This window comes from Vicia villosa, linkage group LG5 (genome assembly GCF_029867415.1).
Source record: "Vicia villosa cultivar HV-30 ecotype Madison, WI linkage group LG5, Vvil1.0, whole genome shotgun sequence".
Taxonomy (NCBI): Eukaryota; Viridiplantae; Streptophyta; class Magnoliopsida; order Fabales; family Fabaceae; genus Vicia; species Vicia villosa.
Window position 1 is genome coordinate 159,543,566 of NC_081184.1, and position 20,623 is coordinate 159,564,188.

The window sequence follows — 20,623 nt, forward strand, 5'->3', positions numbered from 1 at the left end:
AATCCATTTTGAAAATACTAAAATTTTATTGTTGGAAATCAAACACATGAAAAATACCACTTTTCCCTTTTGGTGGAACGTCCAACCGAGAAAAAAGTAATGAGTTCATTCAACCGAAACAAAATCTTTTTCACCGAAGTAAAAGCTCTTTTTTATAGTTGTGCAATAATTAATGAATACTTGAAAGAGAAAAAATTTAGAGGTTAGAGTGTCTCTGGTAGTTAATAGCTGGTAGCTTATAGGTGGTAGCTAATAGCTTATAGTTGGTGATTAATAGTTGATAAGCTAACATGAGTGTTTGGTAAATTAGCTGTTTCATTAGCTGATAAATACAAAATGACATAAAAGATCATTTTAATTAATAAAGATAACAATATTTGTTAAAATAATAAGGGTATAAATGAAAAAAAAAGTTACAAGTTAAAAACTACAAATTCAAAAGCTACTTCAAATAGTTTTTGAAAAAAAGGCTACAAATTAAAAGATAAAATAGTATTATCAAACAGAGTTTTTTCATTAATGTGAACTGAAAAATTAAAAGTTAAAAACTCTTTTTTGGATCTTACCAAACCTATCATAAATAATAAAATAGTATGAAATAAAGTTGTATTTATATGATGAATAGTACAAATGTTTTATTTTCATGTCCAATTTATCTCAAACAGTAACATTATTCATCAAACAATACTTGGATTTAAAGAGGCATATTGAAGCAGCTCCACATCACATTCAAACCTCAGCATATCATTCTCTTCCATACTCACAATAACTTCAATCCCCTCCCCATCACTCGTATCCATCAAAATTATCGCATTCCTCGCAGGACAAGCACTAGTGGTCACCCAAATTGGTTTTCCCCACCCAAAATCAGCTTCATACATTGGAAACTTACACCAACTAGCATAAGCAATCAAACTCTGATTATCATCACTCTCTATAACTGGAGTAGTAAATTGTTTCAAGCATTCACAAATAAATGACAAGTCTTTTTCCTTACCTCCAAATTTCTTAGGATAAACCTCACAAAACTCACTTAACCCTTGTCTAATTTTCATTTCCAAATCATGTAGTTCCGGGTTCACAATAAACATGATCCAAACTAAATTCCCTACACACTTATTAGATAATGGAGGAATCATTCTTTTGCGAAGGTTTACCGCCATTTGAAGCGATGTCGTTTTGAAATTTAATCCTAATGTAGAAACCACACACTTGTAAATCAATGCGGTAACAACTTCTACACGCGTGGGATTTTCGAAAACTTGAGAATTAGAATTTACGAGGTTTCTAAGTAACTTTAACTTCGATGCTTCGAACACAAACCTCTTGCACACTATTGTTTTGTCTATCACAAAATTGACTTCGGGAAATTTTGGTATATTCTCAAGTGAAAATATTGTATCTCCAGCATAAAGCAGATCGTAGGGTAACAATGACGCCGATGTTGACTTTGACTCTGACTCTTTTTCGCGGTTCAGTTTGGACCAATCGTTCATGAAGTTGAAAGCAGTTGTAGCATCTATAATTTTGTGACACGCGCACACACTTATTACGATTCCTCCACATGGAAAACAATTTATCTGAACGACTAAAATACTTTCATTCCAATCCATCACTTTCCATTGCAAATCATCTGGAAACAAAGGGTTAAGCGACTTTTCATTGGGGTTTTCGAGTATTGTTGATAATTTTGTTCTTGTGACATTTGCAACTAGAAATGACACGCCTTTGTCGTTGCATTCGATCGAGCGTTGATCTTTAAACCTGCCAGCAAAGGGGTAGTATATGGATAGAGTTTGAGATAAAGAAGTTTTGAGGTGTGAGATTTTGTATTTTTGGTCACAAACTTTGGTATCATTGTAAAAGAAAAGAAAAGGCATATAGTAACGGAAAGTGATGTGATCTATGAAAGAAATGGGGAAATTTGTAAGGTGGGGAGGAGTTGGTGATGATGGTTTGATGATTTCTCTTGATATTATTTCCATTTCCATACTTCACAAAATGATTTTGGATTCTTTGCTCTGCCAACTCAAGTGCATAATATAGTAGTGCAGCTGAATATTTTATAAAACAATATTGGTAATTAATTTTAGGGTTAATATCATTTTATCCTCCTGCCATATAGGTCATTTCTGGTTTACTCCCTGTAAATTTTTTTTTTTGAAAAACAACCCTGTTATTTCAAAATACTAACTTTTTAGCCCCTAAAGTCATCCGCAGGAAAATCCGAAAGAAAATCCGTAGGAAACCTACAGATTTTCCTGCGGATTTTGACTTTAGGGGCTAAAAAGTTGGTATTTTGAAATGGCAAGGTTGTTTTTCAAAAAAAAATTTTTACATGAGGATAAACCAGAAATAACTTATATGGCAGGGGGTAAAATGGTAATAACCCTTAATTTTATTACACTATAGTTGGAGCATATTTTTTATAATTTTATTGAATAAAGTTTATTAGAAAAACTAAGCTAGTAGTACTTGGATCTGATAATAACTATATATAGTGTATATAATCCTCTAGAAACGACAATTAGCCGGCTAAGGATTACAGCCTGGTTTATATTAGGTATATTCTTTCATATCTTTGACTTTAGAAGAGTATCGATATCTTAAATACAATATTAATTTAAAATATAAAAGTAATTATTAAATTAGTATCATAATTAGACATGTTCTGGAATGACTGGTTTAAACTTAAATTTATATAATTTTATATATGATTTTTATCGTTCATCACGTAAAAACAATGTTATCGTAGCCATTAAATTATTTATTGACATTACAATTTGTATTTTGTGTGTGTAGTGTATTTCTGAAAGAATCTCTAGTAATCATATGGATCCAAGTTTATAATGAATACAGATGGATTATTATTGAAACAATAAATTAATTACTTAGGGTTACTTTACTCACTCTCATCCTAGGATGAGTTGCTCCACGTCGTGGTGGCAAAATGGGTATGAATTGTTAAGGATGTCCCTTTTGTGTGCACTTTAGTGCGGGACGGGCTAAAGTTTTAGGCTCTCACTTTTAATGGGACCGTCCCGCTCCGCCTTATTTTTTAGGTGGACTTATGCGGACATGGAATTTAACATAAAATTTTATATTTTTAGGCTTAATAGGTGTAGTGCCCGCGGGTTTAGTCCGGTCCGCCCTCACTTTTTGCAGGGAGGGTCAAGGTTCTAGGCCCGTATCCTTAACTATGTCCGCCCCGCACTATCTTTTTGCGGGCCTAAACGGGGCGGGCATACTCATTTGCCACCCCTACTCCCACGTCTTAATGAAAAAGGAAAATTATCTCCTGAATATAGAAATACACTTTCGGACGCACTACAATTCACCTCACACCTCAATTTTTGTTAAGAATTAATACAAAAATTTATAATCGCATAACTTACGAAAATGTACCTCTGCACAAGTTTGTAATCAATAAGATGTGAGACCATCCCCCTTCCACATTTTCAACCATCCTCTTTCCACATTTTCAGTATACTCTCTCAAAGTTTCAAACTCTCTCAACTCACTATCAAGTTTCTACTCTCAACATCCAATCAATCAAAGTGCTCAACATCAAACTCACATTTGATCAGTTTTAGAATTCAAGATTTTCACATTTGATTTCTCTATACATGCATTTGTTATAAATTGAGCATTTGATTGTGTAATAGCTAGTTTAGATAGGTAGTTTAAATGAGCAATGCGTTTTGAGAATGTTGGATTTCCATGCATTTCTGCCATTGTCGTTTTTCTAAGTTGCAGGTTAATATAGAAATGCACTTTCGTATTTGTTCAAAATTTGATTTTTCTAGAAATTTCGAAATGCATATATGTATTTTTCCTGTCGGCATTGTCTGGCTTGATTTTTATTGTGTTTCTTCTAAGTCTGATTTTTTTCTATTATGTATTGCTTGTGTGGTTTAATCATAGGAAACATAGATGATAATCAAGATAGAATAAGACTTGGTAGAATGTCGTAGCATGCATTAGTTTATTGGGGAAAATCCCAACCTTTGCAGCCATCGGTCGATTCTAATTCATTTGATGCAGAGGCGTCAACTTATAGAATTCATGTATCTTTGAATCTGTCTTCCCGAAGGAAGCAGACGTCACCTCTTATTACCTCAGAAGCCAAATTAATCTAGGTTGAGGCATTAGCTGTCGATGCAGCCATTCTTAAGAATTTGGAGAAGGCTCGTATGACTTATTATTACTGCCTCTAGATGTGGGACAATATTAATACAATAAGGATACATTTTAATACACTCTAATGCATGTTTACTTGTTCAATATCATAACTTCATGTGCTGTTTGATTGTTAGTTTTGAATAAGAATAGGGTTGAGTTATATGACCTATTTTTAAAATTCATTTTATGCTAAAACGTGCCCTCGCTTAATTAGAGTATGAAAATGGTGATCTTTGTGGAATCTCATGAAATTGTTATTTGTATAATTATGAATAAGTTGTGTGAAGCAACTGCATGTTATCTATGATGGATTTCCTGTTTTGTACCTTGTGTTTAGCATGTGTGTATTGAGTTGGTTGAATCCTACGTTCATGCATATGTTTGTGAATTGCCCACCACCGACTCCCTCTACACTTCTAACGCTCTTAGCTCCATATAAGATTGTGACTTTCTGGCTTCTTTCTTAATCTCTTCTTATCGACCCATCTACATGTCACGATTCTTTGTCATTGTGGTGTTTGCGAATGCTAATGTTTGTCTTATTCATTATGTGGTTACTCATTTTCTAATCCCTGGAAATTTCAATCTTGGGCAAGTCTCCAAAATTGATGTGGTGATCAAATATCCAACAAGATTGAAATTAATTGGGCTAGTGGGTAATTCAACACATGTTGGAAAGATGTATAAAGGGAAGCACATGTAGCCATATGATAGCTTCATTATGAACATTATGTTGTATGTTTGATTTAATCAAGAGTTTGAAGAGTCAATTGAGAGTTTGAAAAAAATTGGGAAGCACTCATTGAGTCAGATGCATATCAAAGATGATAATGGAGTTTTAGTACATACTTGTCTCAAGGAGAAAAACAAAACTCCTCAACAAACATCTCAGCAAGCAGGAACTTTAAACTTGAATGATTTTAACTACGATATCCCTCAATCTCCTTTCACTGAAGCTCAGGTCAACACCATAAGTACCAAACAACGAGCTCATTCTAGAACCATGAACAAGACAATTGCTTAAGCTGACTTCCTGGATCACAATCTTTCTAACTATTGAGTGTCTTTTCCTCATGGACTTTGTGATAATGATGATGATGAAACTCGATAGATTTTTGCTTATTTTCTTGTTGTTTATTTCTTTTTTGCATTGTTTTCCTGAGTGATTTTTATATATGTTTTCAAAAATTAAAGGTTTTATAAATTAATCTCATTTTTTCAAATAACACAATTCATGCCTCCCCCTTCTTGTGTTTGGAGTCACTTGGTCAACATGTCCATGCATTAAAAAGTATTTTCTTTTAAATAAAACAACCATGTTTTAGTAACATGATTGTAGTGTTATATTTGTGAAAGCCCCAAACAGGGGTGACCCCATGGTTCCCGCCTAGCATGGAATCGATTGAGTGACATCCTCACATAACATGGGGGTTCCCTTTGGGCAGGTGACGTGTATAGTACCGTCATCCCCCTTAGTCATAGGAGAAGGAGTCATGCTATGACTCCTTAAAAGGTAGGTAGTCAACAATCTTCCCTAGTCAAGGAGGAGTGGTTAATACCTCTAAGGGTTTTCTAAGCCCCAGATCCAAAAGGCCTAAATAAATTCTTCTCCCCTAACGGGAGAAGGGGGAGATCATAACATACGCATAATACCCAAAGTGCAACGCTAATACACAGATCATCTGACCTCGCGTAGGCAGTTCCTCTAATTCCATTGTAACATCATCATACACGGCTTCTTGTCGCCATGGCCAAATATTAACCACCCTAAATTGTTATAAACCTACTATGACCTCTAAGTATCTCATACCCCTGTAGGGGTACCATGCACACCTATACTTTTTGAATAGTATATTGGCGCCTACCGTGAGGCCCCGATAAAACCAACATGGGGACACACCTTCTTTATCACAATCACCATACTCACGGTTACCCTACACTCTTATACCTAGAATTTCTACATTATGGTTAATAGGAGAACTTCATCCTCTATGTTGGCGGATACTAGTGGTAGCGGTGATGCCAACGCCCTGGCGGAGCTACGTTTCACCATGGATAAACTATGTTGTAAGAATTAGACACTAGAGGACAATATCCACAATATCAGACAACGCTAGCAAAAGTCTAATCCCGTAGAGGAGATGGAAGTGTTGGATCCCTAACCATTCTCAGACAAGATATGGGAAGCGTTTGTCCCTGAATGATTCAAACCTCCCTCTTTGATGAATTTTGATGGGTGCAGTGATTCATATGAAAATGTCGCTTCAATCAACACATAGATGACCACCATTGGAGCACCTAACTTCCTGAAATGCAAAATTTTGTCTAGAACCTTCAGAGACGCTGCCTTACAACTCTATATGGGTTTACCATTCGCCAACTATCAGGAGATGGTAAAGAAACCTGTGCATCAATTCGCTACCAACCATGACAGGAAAATCCCCACCATTAGCATGTTCAATATACAAAAAAGTGTTGCCTACGTCAATGTAGTCTACCTAACATACTTCATTGATTTAGGGCGGATCCAAAAGTACAACTGGGAGAGTCGCGTGTTTGATTTATCTGTACTCCAAACTAGGTTAAGCTTGTCTTTGGAAAACAAGACAAATGATTGGAAGTTGCACACTGTTAACGGTAAGTTATTTGCAACCTTTACTATTGCTTATATTTTCACAACGCTTGTGTTACACTTGTTACTAATATTTTACCTGAACCATTTTCAAGCGTGAATTATCTCTCACTTTACTCGCATAATCGGGTGGGAATCTGAGATGGACTACATTGAGGATTGGTCACGTGCTTGAGCCTTTGCCTAGCACATAGGGAATCAGGTGATAAAGTTGTGGATGTTTAATGACTGCACTATAGCATATGACATATTCTTCTACCCGTACAAAGGTTACCCTCATATATGTCCCTTGGACAACAAAGCCTTCTAATTTAGATGGTTGCCTTGTGGTTCATACATGATGTATCCACATCTTCCTGAGCAGGTCATGCACTAGTTTGGGTATCTTCAAAAAATTCCAAGACATCCCTCCATGTATGTTCCTTTGACAGACTGTCGCAGAGATCTTGATGCCATACTTGATGATTTCTATAGTCATTTGGTACCATATGAGGTATGAAGGGTGCCAGCGGATGAAGCACGAACCTTATGAACATGGCTACATTTAATGGTTCTATCGAGTGTCACATCCTTACATGATACCATATGTTGATGGAGCACCACCTAAACATGCTCATCAAGAGATATTAGAATAGAAGTGTGCTAGGGATGGCCACAACGGATTTGTTGCGGGTTTGTCGGTGTATTGTGCAAATTGCGAGAGATGTCATAGAGATAGGAGGAACTGTGAAAGGCAATCGTGGTATGGCCGCCTTACAGACCATCTTACTCAAGGCACGAAATTCCTTGAGGTACACGCAATGGCAAAGGAGAATAAGGGGGTTAGAAATACCCAATAATTTATTTTTATTTGCATTTTGGTAACTGTTGTATCGTGGTAACATTTGGATTTGTATTATTGTTTGAATTTATATTAGACATCCTTGAATTGAATTAGTATAATTAGCAAGATGATAATATATCCTCAGTATCATCATCATTGGATAATCACCATTAGTATAATCATCATTGGATAAAAAATATTAATTTGGGACACTTGCTCCCAAGGCAAAAACTCTTGAGGTTATTCCAGAAATGCATCTTCGGTTCATTATTTTACAAAGATTTAGTGGATGACTCACTTGTGAAGCACAATGTGCTTTCAGGGTTAATCATGAGAAGCATCTCCAAAATGTTTTCGGAGTGATTTTGTAGATGCATCTTCGAACCTTTTTTAGACAATATGGGATGGATGGCTGACTTATGAAGCGTTATATGTATTTTAGGTGCGTCCGAAGATGATTTTTGAAAATGTCAAAAGCAAATTTAAGTGGGAAAAGTAACCCCAAAATAACTCCCATATACGAAAAGATGTGAACTAACCAAACAAGTGTAGTTCATTTTTCAGCAAAATGGGTCCAATGTATACACTTCACATATGTTTTGTTAAAGGTCCCCTATCCTTCTGGACGGCAAAATATGAGAATTATAAATAACACCTTTACAATTATATATGACATTCTTAGATTTATTTCTAATGATTATTTTGGTCTTTAAATTAATTTTTTATATTTTAAAATATTTGACATATTTTATAAGATTTTAAAATATATCTGTGTAAATTGTTTTTTTTTTTTAAATCTATGATTTTACACAGAATTGTTTGAGAAAATCAGTATAAAATTATTATTTTTTTTTAAAAAAAAATCTATGATTTTACAAAATGTTTGAAAAAACCGATATAAAATCAATTTTTTTATATTTAATTTTTTAAATATTCAGTATAAAATCATTTATTTTGAAGAAAAATTATAATTTTTACTAATTTTTTCAAAATTTTGAACACCCTACAATACATATCAATTTATCAAAGAATTTGATAATATTAACTTCATTATTTCAATTAATTACTAAATAAATAACCTACCGAATTTTAAAAAAATAATCAATGCACCCCTACATTTTATACCGATTATTTCAAAAATATGATATAAAGTCTAAGATTTTGCGAAAATTATAGTTTTACATCAAATATTTGAAAATTTTGATATAAAATCATACACTTTTTCTCAAAATTTATAATTTTATACGAGATTTACAAAAAAATAATATAAATATAATAAAAAATAAAAATTCAAAAATTTAATTAATTATTTTTTATTTAAGAAACAAAATAGTCATTAAAAAATACAGGGATGTTAAATAAAATATTAGGGGTATTAGGAATAACTCTCCAAAATTCATCGGATTCTAATTCTTTTAAGCATTGGGCCTGAGTACTTTCTATAATGAACAAACTAGGCCCTAGTTAAATCTTCTAAAAAAGATAAAGGAATTAATAAATGCACCCATTGCAATTACAAGTGTAACCCTATACTTTCAATTTAGAACTAAATACTCTATAAAAATTGTGTAGCAAAAAATTTTAATTTTAAAGTATGTAAAAATGTAGAAGTTACTAATAATAGGTTGACTTAAGTCGTAAGCGATATATTTTTTTTTTCTGTCATTATTTTTTTAGTCGTCTTATTTAATTTTATTTTTTAAAATACTTTTCAAAGTCAAAAGTAAAGTTTTGAAATTTTAAGTTTCTTAGACTCTATTTGAATTAGGCATTTTAATGAGTGAATATAATATTTTGAAAAAATTAAAAATAATTTGAATAAAATTTATTAATTGAATTTAAAAATAGAAATAATTGATAATTTATAAATCTATCAAATATTTTATTAAAGTTAAATTTAACAATTTTAAAAATAGATAAAATTAAAAAAGTTTAAATTTCTCTCATAATAATTTTGAAATAACATCTAAAGTCAAAGAATTTGAAATTTTCTTAATATTCTATAGAATGTGAATGTCAAATTGGAGTTTTTTTTTTTATTTTGCAATTTGATCTCCATATTTTTCAAATTTTTCAAATTTTCAAAAATTGTAAATTGGTTTTTAATAATTTTCAAATTTTACAAATTCAATATTCAAATTTTTCAAAAATAGTAAATTGGTTCTTGATAATTTCCAAAGTTTACAAACCAATCCCTTTAAATATTTAAAAATTGCAATTTGGTTCCTCTTTGTCAAATTTTTAAATTTTGGCCCAAAATTTTTAAAGTTTATAAAAAATTTCCTAAACAATTTAACAATTAATATTCATAATATTTTAAAACAAATTGTGAGAGAATGTGACATAGAGAAGTTGCAAGGCAAACGACATCTATTATAGATCTTTCTCTTACCAACTCTATAAATTATATTTTAGTTGATAAACTAATTTAAACTTATGCCTCAAGAATGTATGAGAGGACCAAATTGAATGAAGAAGAAAAAGTCATTGGCAATTCATAACCGTGAAAACCCACTTATGCCCTTTCCTTAATGAAACGCACTAACTCCTTTCCTTGTCCTACCTCACCATTTAGCAATACGATTCAGTATGTATGATGGGGAAAGAGAAAAACGACAATTAGGATAACGACGTACACTATGAAAGGTGAAAATTATATGATTGAAAAAAGAAACTAATGCTAAAATTGGATGTATAAAAACGATGAGAAAGAAAGACATAAATTTAAGAAGGAAAAACAGATGTTTTAACTAAGTTAAAAAAAATAGTAAAAGAAAACTTCAACTTGGTTTAAAATTTTAAAGTACCACCATATTAAATGTCAAGTCACACCGGTAGTTTTAAAAAAGTTACGTGATATGGTTGATTGATGAATTCTAATGGAATGACAATGTAAAATTATTTTACACTGTCAGTACACTGTTAGAGAAATAGTATGATAATCCTGGATATCTTCAAGAATCGTGTTTGTTCACTTTCCGAACAAAGTATTTCGACCCTATACTTGTCTGGGTTCACGAAATCTTTGCGGGGATAATTCTTGAAGAATCAATCTGTTTCTGACAATGGAGAACAGATCAGAATGTAGAGAGGAAGTCTGTAATTTCGTAAACCAAATTGAGACCAAAAGACTCCTTATATAGGAGACCAATAATAGAGACGAAAGGACACACCTTTTCGAAAACAATTATGTCTGTTGGAACGGGTGCAACTATTCAAACCGAATTGTTATGTCCGTTGGGAAAGGGTGCAACTATTCAAACAAAATTTTTGCTCGGGGCGCTGCCCCGCACCCCGCCAGGGGCTACGCCCCTTGGAACCCCGTTTCTATTACTCATATTCAATTACACATTTGGCTCGACGAGCGTGCACTCCGCACTACCCTAACTCGTTTCAAACTTAACGCATAATTGCATTGGCCTATAGTAAATCACATTACTACCAAAATGCATTGATGATACTAAAATCACCAACATACACTACCTTTAACCTCATATTTTATTACATTTCGTTTCAAAAAATATTTAGATTTTATTATATTTATATTTTCGTTTCAAAAAATATATATTTTTTAGAAATTTTTCTATCGAAAATTATCAAATTAGAAACAAAATGTAAAAACCAAATTAAATTAGACATATTGAAAAATAATTAAAATGACACAAATTAAAAATATAGTTAAAATTGTAAAAAAATAAATGATTATTAATAGTTGTTATTATTATTATTAATGATAAAAAGACAAAAAATTACTGCATTAAATTTCTGTTATTTAAATTAAAAAATCAAATTATTATATTAACTTATGTAATGTAAAAACAGTTATCATTTAGGTTTTATGTAAAAATATTATCTATAATTGATAATTTTATTCATGAAGAATATAAAATTTAAGTTAAATAAAAATAAAATTATCAACTAAATAAAATAAAAAAGCATGAGTTAAATTTGATTTATAATTTCTTTTTTATTACAAAGTTTTTATTTATAACTTATTCAAATTAAGTTTTTTAAGTAATGCTAATTTATTCTAATAGGAAAATATTGAATATTAACACTAAAAAAAATATATTTAATTACATTTTTTATTTTCATATTTTGGTTCTGTTTGATAAAAGTAGCGATTGATTGATAAGCTGATAGCTGATAGCTGATAGCTCATGGCTGATGACTGATAGCTTATAACTTATAGCTGATTACTGATGACTTATAGTTGATAAGTTAATTGAAGTGTTTGGTAAAATTAGTGGCAACTAACTGATTAAATAAAATGACATAAAAGGTATTTAATATGTAATTATTCTATTTTAAATTAAAATAAATTATAGAGGGTAAAAGTGGATTTGAGTTAAAATAATAAGGGTAAAAATGGAAGAAAAAAATGATAAGATATAAGTTAAAACGCTATTTGAAATAACGTCTGGAAAATAAGTTATAAGCTAATAAAATAAGCTATAGACTCGTGATGAAAAGACCGTTATCAAACAGGTCTTTTATAAGCTATAAGTTCAAAAAGTGGCATGCCAAATTCATAAAATCAATTTTTTAATTTTAAGTTTAAACAGTTTTGATTCTCATCTCCTATTTATAGTCTTAAAATTAATGTATTTATTTTTAAATGTCATATTAATGGTAGATAGAGTCATCTGTAATAGGGAATGGTACCTTCAATTTCCCGATTGTGAAGTTGAAATACTAAACACTCATATGACAGATTATGCACTTATCAGAGTCAAAACACCGGGGTATAAGGCACAACCAACCACGTACAAAACAAACTTCAAATTTCTTAACTTCATTGTGGAAAAAATTGGTTATCTAAACATAGTTACAAATAGCCGGAGTACTGAACTAAGGGGCATGCCCATGTATGTTATATGGAAGAAACTTAAAAGATTGCAAACACTGATGAGGAGGTTGATTAGACAAACAATTGTGGGAGTTCAAAAAATCCAAGAAAACATAATGATGTTACTACAAGTAGAACAAGATCTGGAAGCTGATATGTTTAACCAAGAATGCATAGAAAATGTCAAAACATTGGTCAGATGAGATAGTAAAAGCATCTGAGCTTGAAGAGTAAATTTTAATACAAAATCCTAAAGTTAACTGGTTGGAAGGAAGAGATAGTAACACTGCATATTTCTATGCAACTGTTAGAGGAAAGAACAAACAGTATGGCATCTACACACTGGAAGATCAATGTGGAAAGTTAATTAATGAGCATAAGGGATCAAAATTGAAGTACTAATATTCTATGAGGATCTAGTTTGAAAGTCAGCTCAAAGAATACTTCCATAGATAATGCAGCTCTAAGACAAAGACCCCAACTACAAGATACACATAAGTAAGATTTGGTTCAACCTGTCACAGATAAAGAGATTTGGGAAGCACTAAAAGGCATATGAGATACAAAATCCCTTGGGGGAACTGAAGGCTATTAGAAGATAGATGAGTTTCCCTATTAAGTTCCTCAAGTAGATCATGTTATGTGTCACTATAGTGTCATACAATTATGTTATTAATGGATAGCATACCAATTACTTAAAGGCTAGAAAGGGATTGAGACAAGAGGATCCCATATCCTCTCTGTTGTTTGACTTTGTCATGGAATATATGCATAGATGCTTGAGAAACCTCCAAAGAATACCAAACTTTAACTTTCACCCTAAATGTAAAAAACTGCAAATAACCAATATTTGTTATGCAAATGATATAATACTATTTGTAAGAGGAGATGTTATATCAGTTCAGATTATGATGGAATAATTTCAAAAAATTTAAGAAGTCGCGGGGTTAAAAGCCAATCCTACAAAGTGCAAAGATTACTTCGGAGGAGTAACAAATGCAGATCAGAGAGCAATTCTAGAAGAGACCAAATTTGTTGTCGGAGACCTACCCTTCAAACATCTCGGAGTGCCTCTTGCTAGTATAAAACTTACTATGCAATAATGCAAACCTCTTATTGATAAAATTGTGGCAAAGATCAATCAATGGACTGCTAAATTATAGAGTTATGTAGGTAGATATCAACTGATCTAGAGTGTCTTATTTGTTGTTGCTGCCTATTGGATACATGTGATTCCTTTGCCCAAAAAAGTGTTGAAACAAATAGAAGACATATGTAGGAACTTTCTTTGGCATGACAAAGAGAAAAAGACTAGAAAAGCTCCAATGACTTGGGACACAATTTGCAATCCGAAAGGTGCAGAAGGCCTAAACATAACCTCTTTAGGGGAGTGTAATCAAGCAACAATGGGAAAGCTCCTCTGAAATCTGCAAACTAAAGTAGATAAATTATGGATAAAGTGGATTAACACATACTATATAAAGGAGCAGGATGTAATAACATACCAATTTTTTTTTTATAAGCGATGACATACCAAATTTAACAACACCAGTCTTGGATTCTAAAAAGTATTTTGAAAACAAGAGCAAAAGTACCACAGACAGTAGGAACGGAGAAATTCAAAAAGGAAAGTATCAAACAGTTGTCGTGTATAGATATTTAAGAGGGGGGAAAGATCAAGTAGCGTGGAAAAAGTTGTTCTTCATCAATTATGCAAGGCCAACAACAAAATTCATCTTATGGTTGACTTTCATGGGAAGGCTCAATACCAAAGATAGACTTGTTAAGTTTGGGATAATAATAAACAGAAATTGCAGTTTTTGTGACCAGACATAAACATTGGACTATCTGATGTTTGATTACAGCACTACAAATAAAATTTTGGCAACAATTTTGGAGTGGCTAGGCTAGAGAAGGAAGCCTACAAATTGGACTAATGAGAAACATTTGCTTATACAAGAAACAAAGAAGAAAGGATGGAAAAGAATGATGTTGAAAATGGCAAGTGCATACACTATTTATGAAATATGGAGGGCACGAAATGCAGCAACCTTCTCCCCGCTAGGTGTAGAGTCAACTTAAGAAACACTATTAAATACACCATAGTCATGAGGAGCACCATGCATATAACTCTTAAAGTTCATGTAAACACTAGCACACATTTCATAGAGTGGAAGGTAGAAATGAGTGGTTGATCATAGAATAATTTTAATGTAATATATTCCTGAATCCATATTGGATCGGATGTACTTACTGTTTTTTGGTAATGAAAATTTTTTGATTAAAAAAAAGTCATATCATTCATGATACGTCACAAATATAATATAGAAATTTTAATAAAATTTTAAATAAAAAATATATATTAAGCATAATCTAAAATAAACACATTGTCGATTTTCAACAATACAAAAGTGTAAAAAAAATCAAAAAAAACTTTTGTAAGTAATTTTTCCATAAATACAAATTATATGTCATTGAAAAATTATAGTAAACTTTGAATACTAAAATGTGAGAAATATAACCAAAATTATTTAAATTTTAAAAAGAAAAATAATTATTTGAATGGGTAAATATGGGACTAAAATTATAATTAAATAAAAAATTAATTGTATTAATTTATAAATTTGTTAGTAAATATATTTTTCATGAAATCTATTTAAATTCGGCCAATGATTTGTATTTGAAATGTGGTAGGGATGTTTGCGGTGCAGTTTGACCGGTTTTGACGTAAAAAATCATCCGAATCGCAAGAGGAAAAAGTGTGCGGTTCGATTTGGTTCAGTTGACTTTTAGAAATAAAATTGAACCAAACCTAACAAATGCGGTTTGGATTGGTTAGGTTGGTTCGGTTTTTTTTTACAAAAATTTATTGAGCCATACATACACATATTGATGACAATAAATTTGTACTTCGTCATTTATACATTATCAAATAACAACAAAATTTATCATATTTGGATAAAAAAATTCCATTTAATATACAAAATAATATTAGATAAAAGTGGAATAAAAAACATAAAATAGTAGCATAAAATAATATCAAAAATATTATAATGAAATATAAAAAAAGGAGATGAAATATTAGAGAAGATGAAAAAGAGAGAGCACAAGAGATGCGATTAGATAAGAAAAGGAACATTAAAAACGTAATTGGAAGAGAAAACAGTAGAATAAAAATAATAAGATGAAAAAGAAAGAACTCAAGAGATGAAAGACTAGAAAAGAATATGTGATATGTATTTGGAAAAGAAGATGAGAAGAAGTTGCAATACCGCTAGGAGAGATTTGAGAAGACTTAAACTGAAACCTTAAGTGTGAGGAAGAGAAGATCATTCATAATCGTAAGGCTAAGGCATAGTAGGTTTGAGTTTGAGGGGTTATAAGATAATGCGGTTTGGTTCAGTTTGGTTTGGTTTGTAAAATACAAACCGCAAACCGAACCGAACCGCGCGGTTTGTTAAAAAATGGCCCAAACACATCCGAACCAAATGCGATTTTTTGCGATTTTGGTTTGATTCGGTTTTGCAGTTTTCTATTGGGCCGGTTTGATTTTGAACACCCCTATCTGTAGGATGTTTTTATGGAGTTGGAAAATTGAAGGAAGTAGAAAGGCTCCAGTTGCTTGGGAGAAAGTTTGTAACCCTCGAAATGCTGGAGGTCTCAATATCATTTCTCTGGTGGAATGGGGCCAAGCTTCTATGCTCAAGTTGTTGTGGAATGTGCAAGCAAAAAAGGACAAGCTCTGGGTGAAATGGCTGGATGCATACTACATAAAAGGCGAAGGCGCTATGCAGTGGAATCCCCCTGCTAATGGCTCTTAGATCCTTAAGAAAATTATGAACAGTAGAGCTGCAATTGAAGATACTCATAAGTGGAAACAATCTCTGAAGTTGGACAAGTTTAATACTAGGGAGAACTACCAAATGATTAGAGGTGATAGAGAACAAGTTCCTTGGAAGAAAGTCTTCTTTCATACAATGCGAGACCGCGTGCAAAGTTATATTTGTGGCTTGTGCTTATGGGGAGAATTCCCACTAAGGATAGACTTCACAGATTTGGCATAGCAACTAATAAAGGTTGTTGTTTCTGTCAAGAGGACGAAACAATCGACCACCTTTATTTTGGAGGACAATCTTGACTTGGATTGGCTATAACAGAAATGGTGAAACGTGGAGCACTAAGAAGGAGTGGATTATGAGGGAAACAAGTAAGAAAGGTTGGAGAAGACTTCCGTTGAAAATGCTTTAGCAGAAACTGCTCATATGATTTGGAAAGTGAGGAATGAGGCCATCTTCCAACAAAAGCAACCTGATGAAGAGGTGGTGAAGCAAATTCAATACATTGTAGCTATTAGATGCAATATGATGAAGAGTCTTAGAAATCATACAAACATAAATGACCTTACTATTAAATAATTTGTGCTAGGGGTTACTTGTCATTTAGTAATCTTTGAATTTTTGTTTACCGGGATCCAAGTGGATCAGTTGCACGTAACTGTTTTTGAGGAATAATAAAAGTTATCTATTCTCCAAAATAAAATATATGGTTTAAAAATTAACATACATTAATGGTAATTGGTATAATTTTTTATTATATAAGATTTGAATTGATTAAATTTATAAATAAAAAATATTATATATATATATATATATATATATATATATAATCTCATAAAATAATTGTAATAAAGTCAATCGTTATTGCTATAAAAAATAAATACAAATACTTCAAAAAAAATATAGAAACTTAATCTAGAAATAAATACTAATAAATATGTTATTTATATTTATCTATCTAAAATCAATTTAAATTTTGATGCGACCGTTAAGAAAAATCCAAATTATCGTGTGGTCTCGTGAGTTGTGTTGGTCTCGTCATCATCTCATGAGTCCACTACGTTGAAAATTATGACAAAACGCAACACATCTTAACTTGATACGACATTCCACTTTGACAGTTCCTTCTTTTTCTTCAGCCACTATAACCTCAACACAACACAACCATAACCTCTTTTACTTTTCTTCATCCTCATCTATTCTCTCACTAAAAAATCAACAAAATAGTTGTTGATTTTCTCTCTGACCTTTCTCTCTCTCTCTGAAAATGGAAAATGGAAAGGTTGTGATACTCAGATGTAATCCTATATGTTGAGCATGTCTAATGAGACTACATGTCCCTTAGGCGGGGCATTGAGCCCTTTGAGTGGGACTTCGATCAACCCCTCAGACAAGACTTTTAAGTTAAGTCTCTCAAACCAGACTTTGGTCGCACCCCTAGATAAGACTTTAGGATGGGCCTTGTCTGAGGCGACATCTAGTACCCAGGGGAGGCGTTTAGCCGAGGTGGTCCCTGATATGTAGTACGACCATATTGCCCTTAAGGGCGGCAAAGATCTTCCTGTAGAAGTCCATCGTATTCTTATTGCCTTAAGAGGCAGAAATGATCTTCTTGTGGAAATCTAACATTTTTAATTGTATTGTCTAGAAAGGAAACAAGGATCTTTTCGTGGAAATTCAACATAGTTGTATTGCCTAGAAAGGCGACAAGGATCTCTATATGGAAGTCTAACATTCATGATATCATAATCAAAATATTCTCCCTGCTCATATACATTCAAAAGTTCGTACATAGGTTGGCGATATACCCCTTCAAAAATTACAAATAATCTAATTGTAATAATATTTTAAACAAACAGAATTCCAGGTTCTAGATATGAGTCGTCCATCAAACTCTTGCAGCTTGTATGCTCCGTGTGGGAGCTTCAAATACATAGTATGATCCCTCCCAATTATGTTGTAACTTTCCCTGCTGTGTAGGCAGAACCACTTGTCTCGGCACCAGATCACCTTCTTGCATTTATCTTAGCATTACCTCAGAGTTATATCTTTCGGCAGGATTATTCAATTGTTAAAGACTTTAGACATTCTTAATAAATTTGACATGCTTGGTTGTAAGCCATCTCATTTTCCAACAGAACAAAATTACAATCGGCTCTAGCTAACATGAAATATTTTTTAGAACCATCAAAATATCAAAGATTAGTGGGACACCTTATTTACCTCACCATTACCATACTAGAGATAACATATTCAGTTTATATTCTAAGCCAATTTATGCAAACCCCTTTCTATGATCATTGGGATGCATCCATGAGAGTATTGAGATAATTGAAATCTTCTACAGGTTAAGGCATAATCCTACCAAATGATCATTGGGACGCCTTACTTACCTCACCATTACCAGGCTAGAGATAACCTATTCAGCTCATAATCTAAGCCAATTTACGCAAACCCCTTTTCATGATCATTGGGATGCATTTATGAGAGTATTGAGATATCTGAATTCTTCTACATGTCAAGGCATAATCCTACCAAAGGATAATAATTAAAACTTGTTAGTTGTTCTGACTCAGATTTGGCGTCATATTCTATTACTAGAAAATTTGTATCTGGATATTTGATGAAACTTAGGAATGCACCCATATCCTGGAAGCCAGAAAAACAAGTTACAATTTCAATATCCTCGAGTGAGACAGATTATCATGCAATGGCTCATGCTACCACTGAAATACTATAGCTACGTAATTTGTTAGCAATTATCCAAACTTCTTGCTCTACTCCCACACTTCTACATTGTGATAATCATGCAACTTTTCATTTAGCTTTCAATCGAATTTTTCATGAGAGAACCAAACATATAGAAGTTGATGCCGTTTCATTTGTGAACATATAAAATATGGTGTTATCTCTATGACTTACTTGTCAATCAAGCAACAACAAGCAAACAAATATTTACAAAATCTTTAGGAACAAATAGTTTCCATTATATTATGACCGAATTGAGTGTTCATAATCCTCACCATCCAACTTGAGAGAAAATATTAAAGAATAAATTCAAAATATAATTAATGAATCATGCTATAACAACTTTGTGCTACTATCTTATTATTAAATAGACTTACTTATAAAATTAGAATTATCTTACAAAGTTTGTTGTTACATATGGAGTTTTACAAGCTTATTATTATTATTATTATTATTATTATTGTTATTATTATTATTATTATTACTATTATTATTATTATTATTATTATTATTATTATTATTATTATTACTATTATTATTATTATTATTATTATTATTATTTTTTTTAATAAGCAATTTTGTATCTAGCGGGTTTCGAACCTGAGACTTTGAGAGGAGCACACTCTCAGGACCCAAGCGTTTCACCGCTAGATAATGATAAATAGAAAAAAATTGACTGCATTAAACTTATGTTATTTTAATAAAAATTCAAATGTTTAAATTATCTAGAACTTATGTAAAAACAGTTATCATTTTGGTTTATAATTTATTTTTAGGTACAAAATTTGTATCTATAATTTTTTCAGGATATTCACGTTTTTATGTGATGCTAATTTTCTCTAGTAGGTGAAAATTCAATATTAACACTAAAAAAATTAAGATTTAGCTACACATCTTCATATTTTACTCGATTCATGAAATTAATGTCTTTATTTTAAATTTAAATAATTTTAGTCCCGTGTCATAATTTTATTTTTAAAATTTATTTATTTATTTTTAAATGTCAAATTATTTTTGAAACGTGGCAAATAATCATATATAAACATTTATAAGATTGTTAAGATAAAAATATAACATTGTTGCCAGTGGTGCAGTGATTAATATTTTGATGTGTAAAGATAAAAATATAAATTAAACATAATTAAAGAAAGGATACATTAAGAAGAAAAAATGTGAAAAAAGATATAAAAATACTTTTGAAAAATTTTAAAAATTAAAAAATATAAGTTATATGTCATTAAAAAATAACCTAACATGAATAGGAATAACATAGCTTCCAAGATTATTAATGTTATTATTCATAGATGTTGGCTAAAGTTTAAATTTAGAAAATATATTGTCGACCTTATGATGCCTTAGTTTGTTGATTTTTTTTGTGGCTGATCTTCGGATGGCCTTGGTTTTTATTGTTTTGGATTTTGAAATAACGTATTTCTATTCAAAAAAAAAACCTAACATCAATTTTCAATAAAAAATAGAGAAGTATGACTAGAACTATTTAAATTTTAAAAAAGAGAATTCATTATGTGAATGTGGTAAAAATAAGAGATTAA

At 31.7% G+C, this 20,623-nt stretch overlaps 1 protein-coding gene across 1 annotated transcript; it reads right to left on the reverse strand.

Moving 5' to 3' along the window:
- Positions 1–454: 454 nt before the first annotated feature.
- On the reverse strand, positions 455–2,061 carry LOC131607970 (acyltransferase Pun1-like). The gene has a single exon (XM_058879911.1). The coding sequence runs from the start codon at positions 1,989–1,991 to the stop codon at positions 678–680; it is 1,314 nt and encodes a 437-aa protein (XP_058735894.1). The 5' UTR covers positions 1,992–2,061; the 3' UTR covers positions 455–677.
- Between the last annotated feature and the right edge of the window lie 18,562 nt (positions 2,062–20,623).

Excerpts from the sequence above, each read along its gene's own strand:
- LOC131607970 (XM_058879911.1), bottom strand. The coding sequence starts at position 1,991 with ATGGAAATGGAAATAATATCAAGAGAAATCATCAAACCATCATCACCA.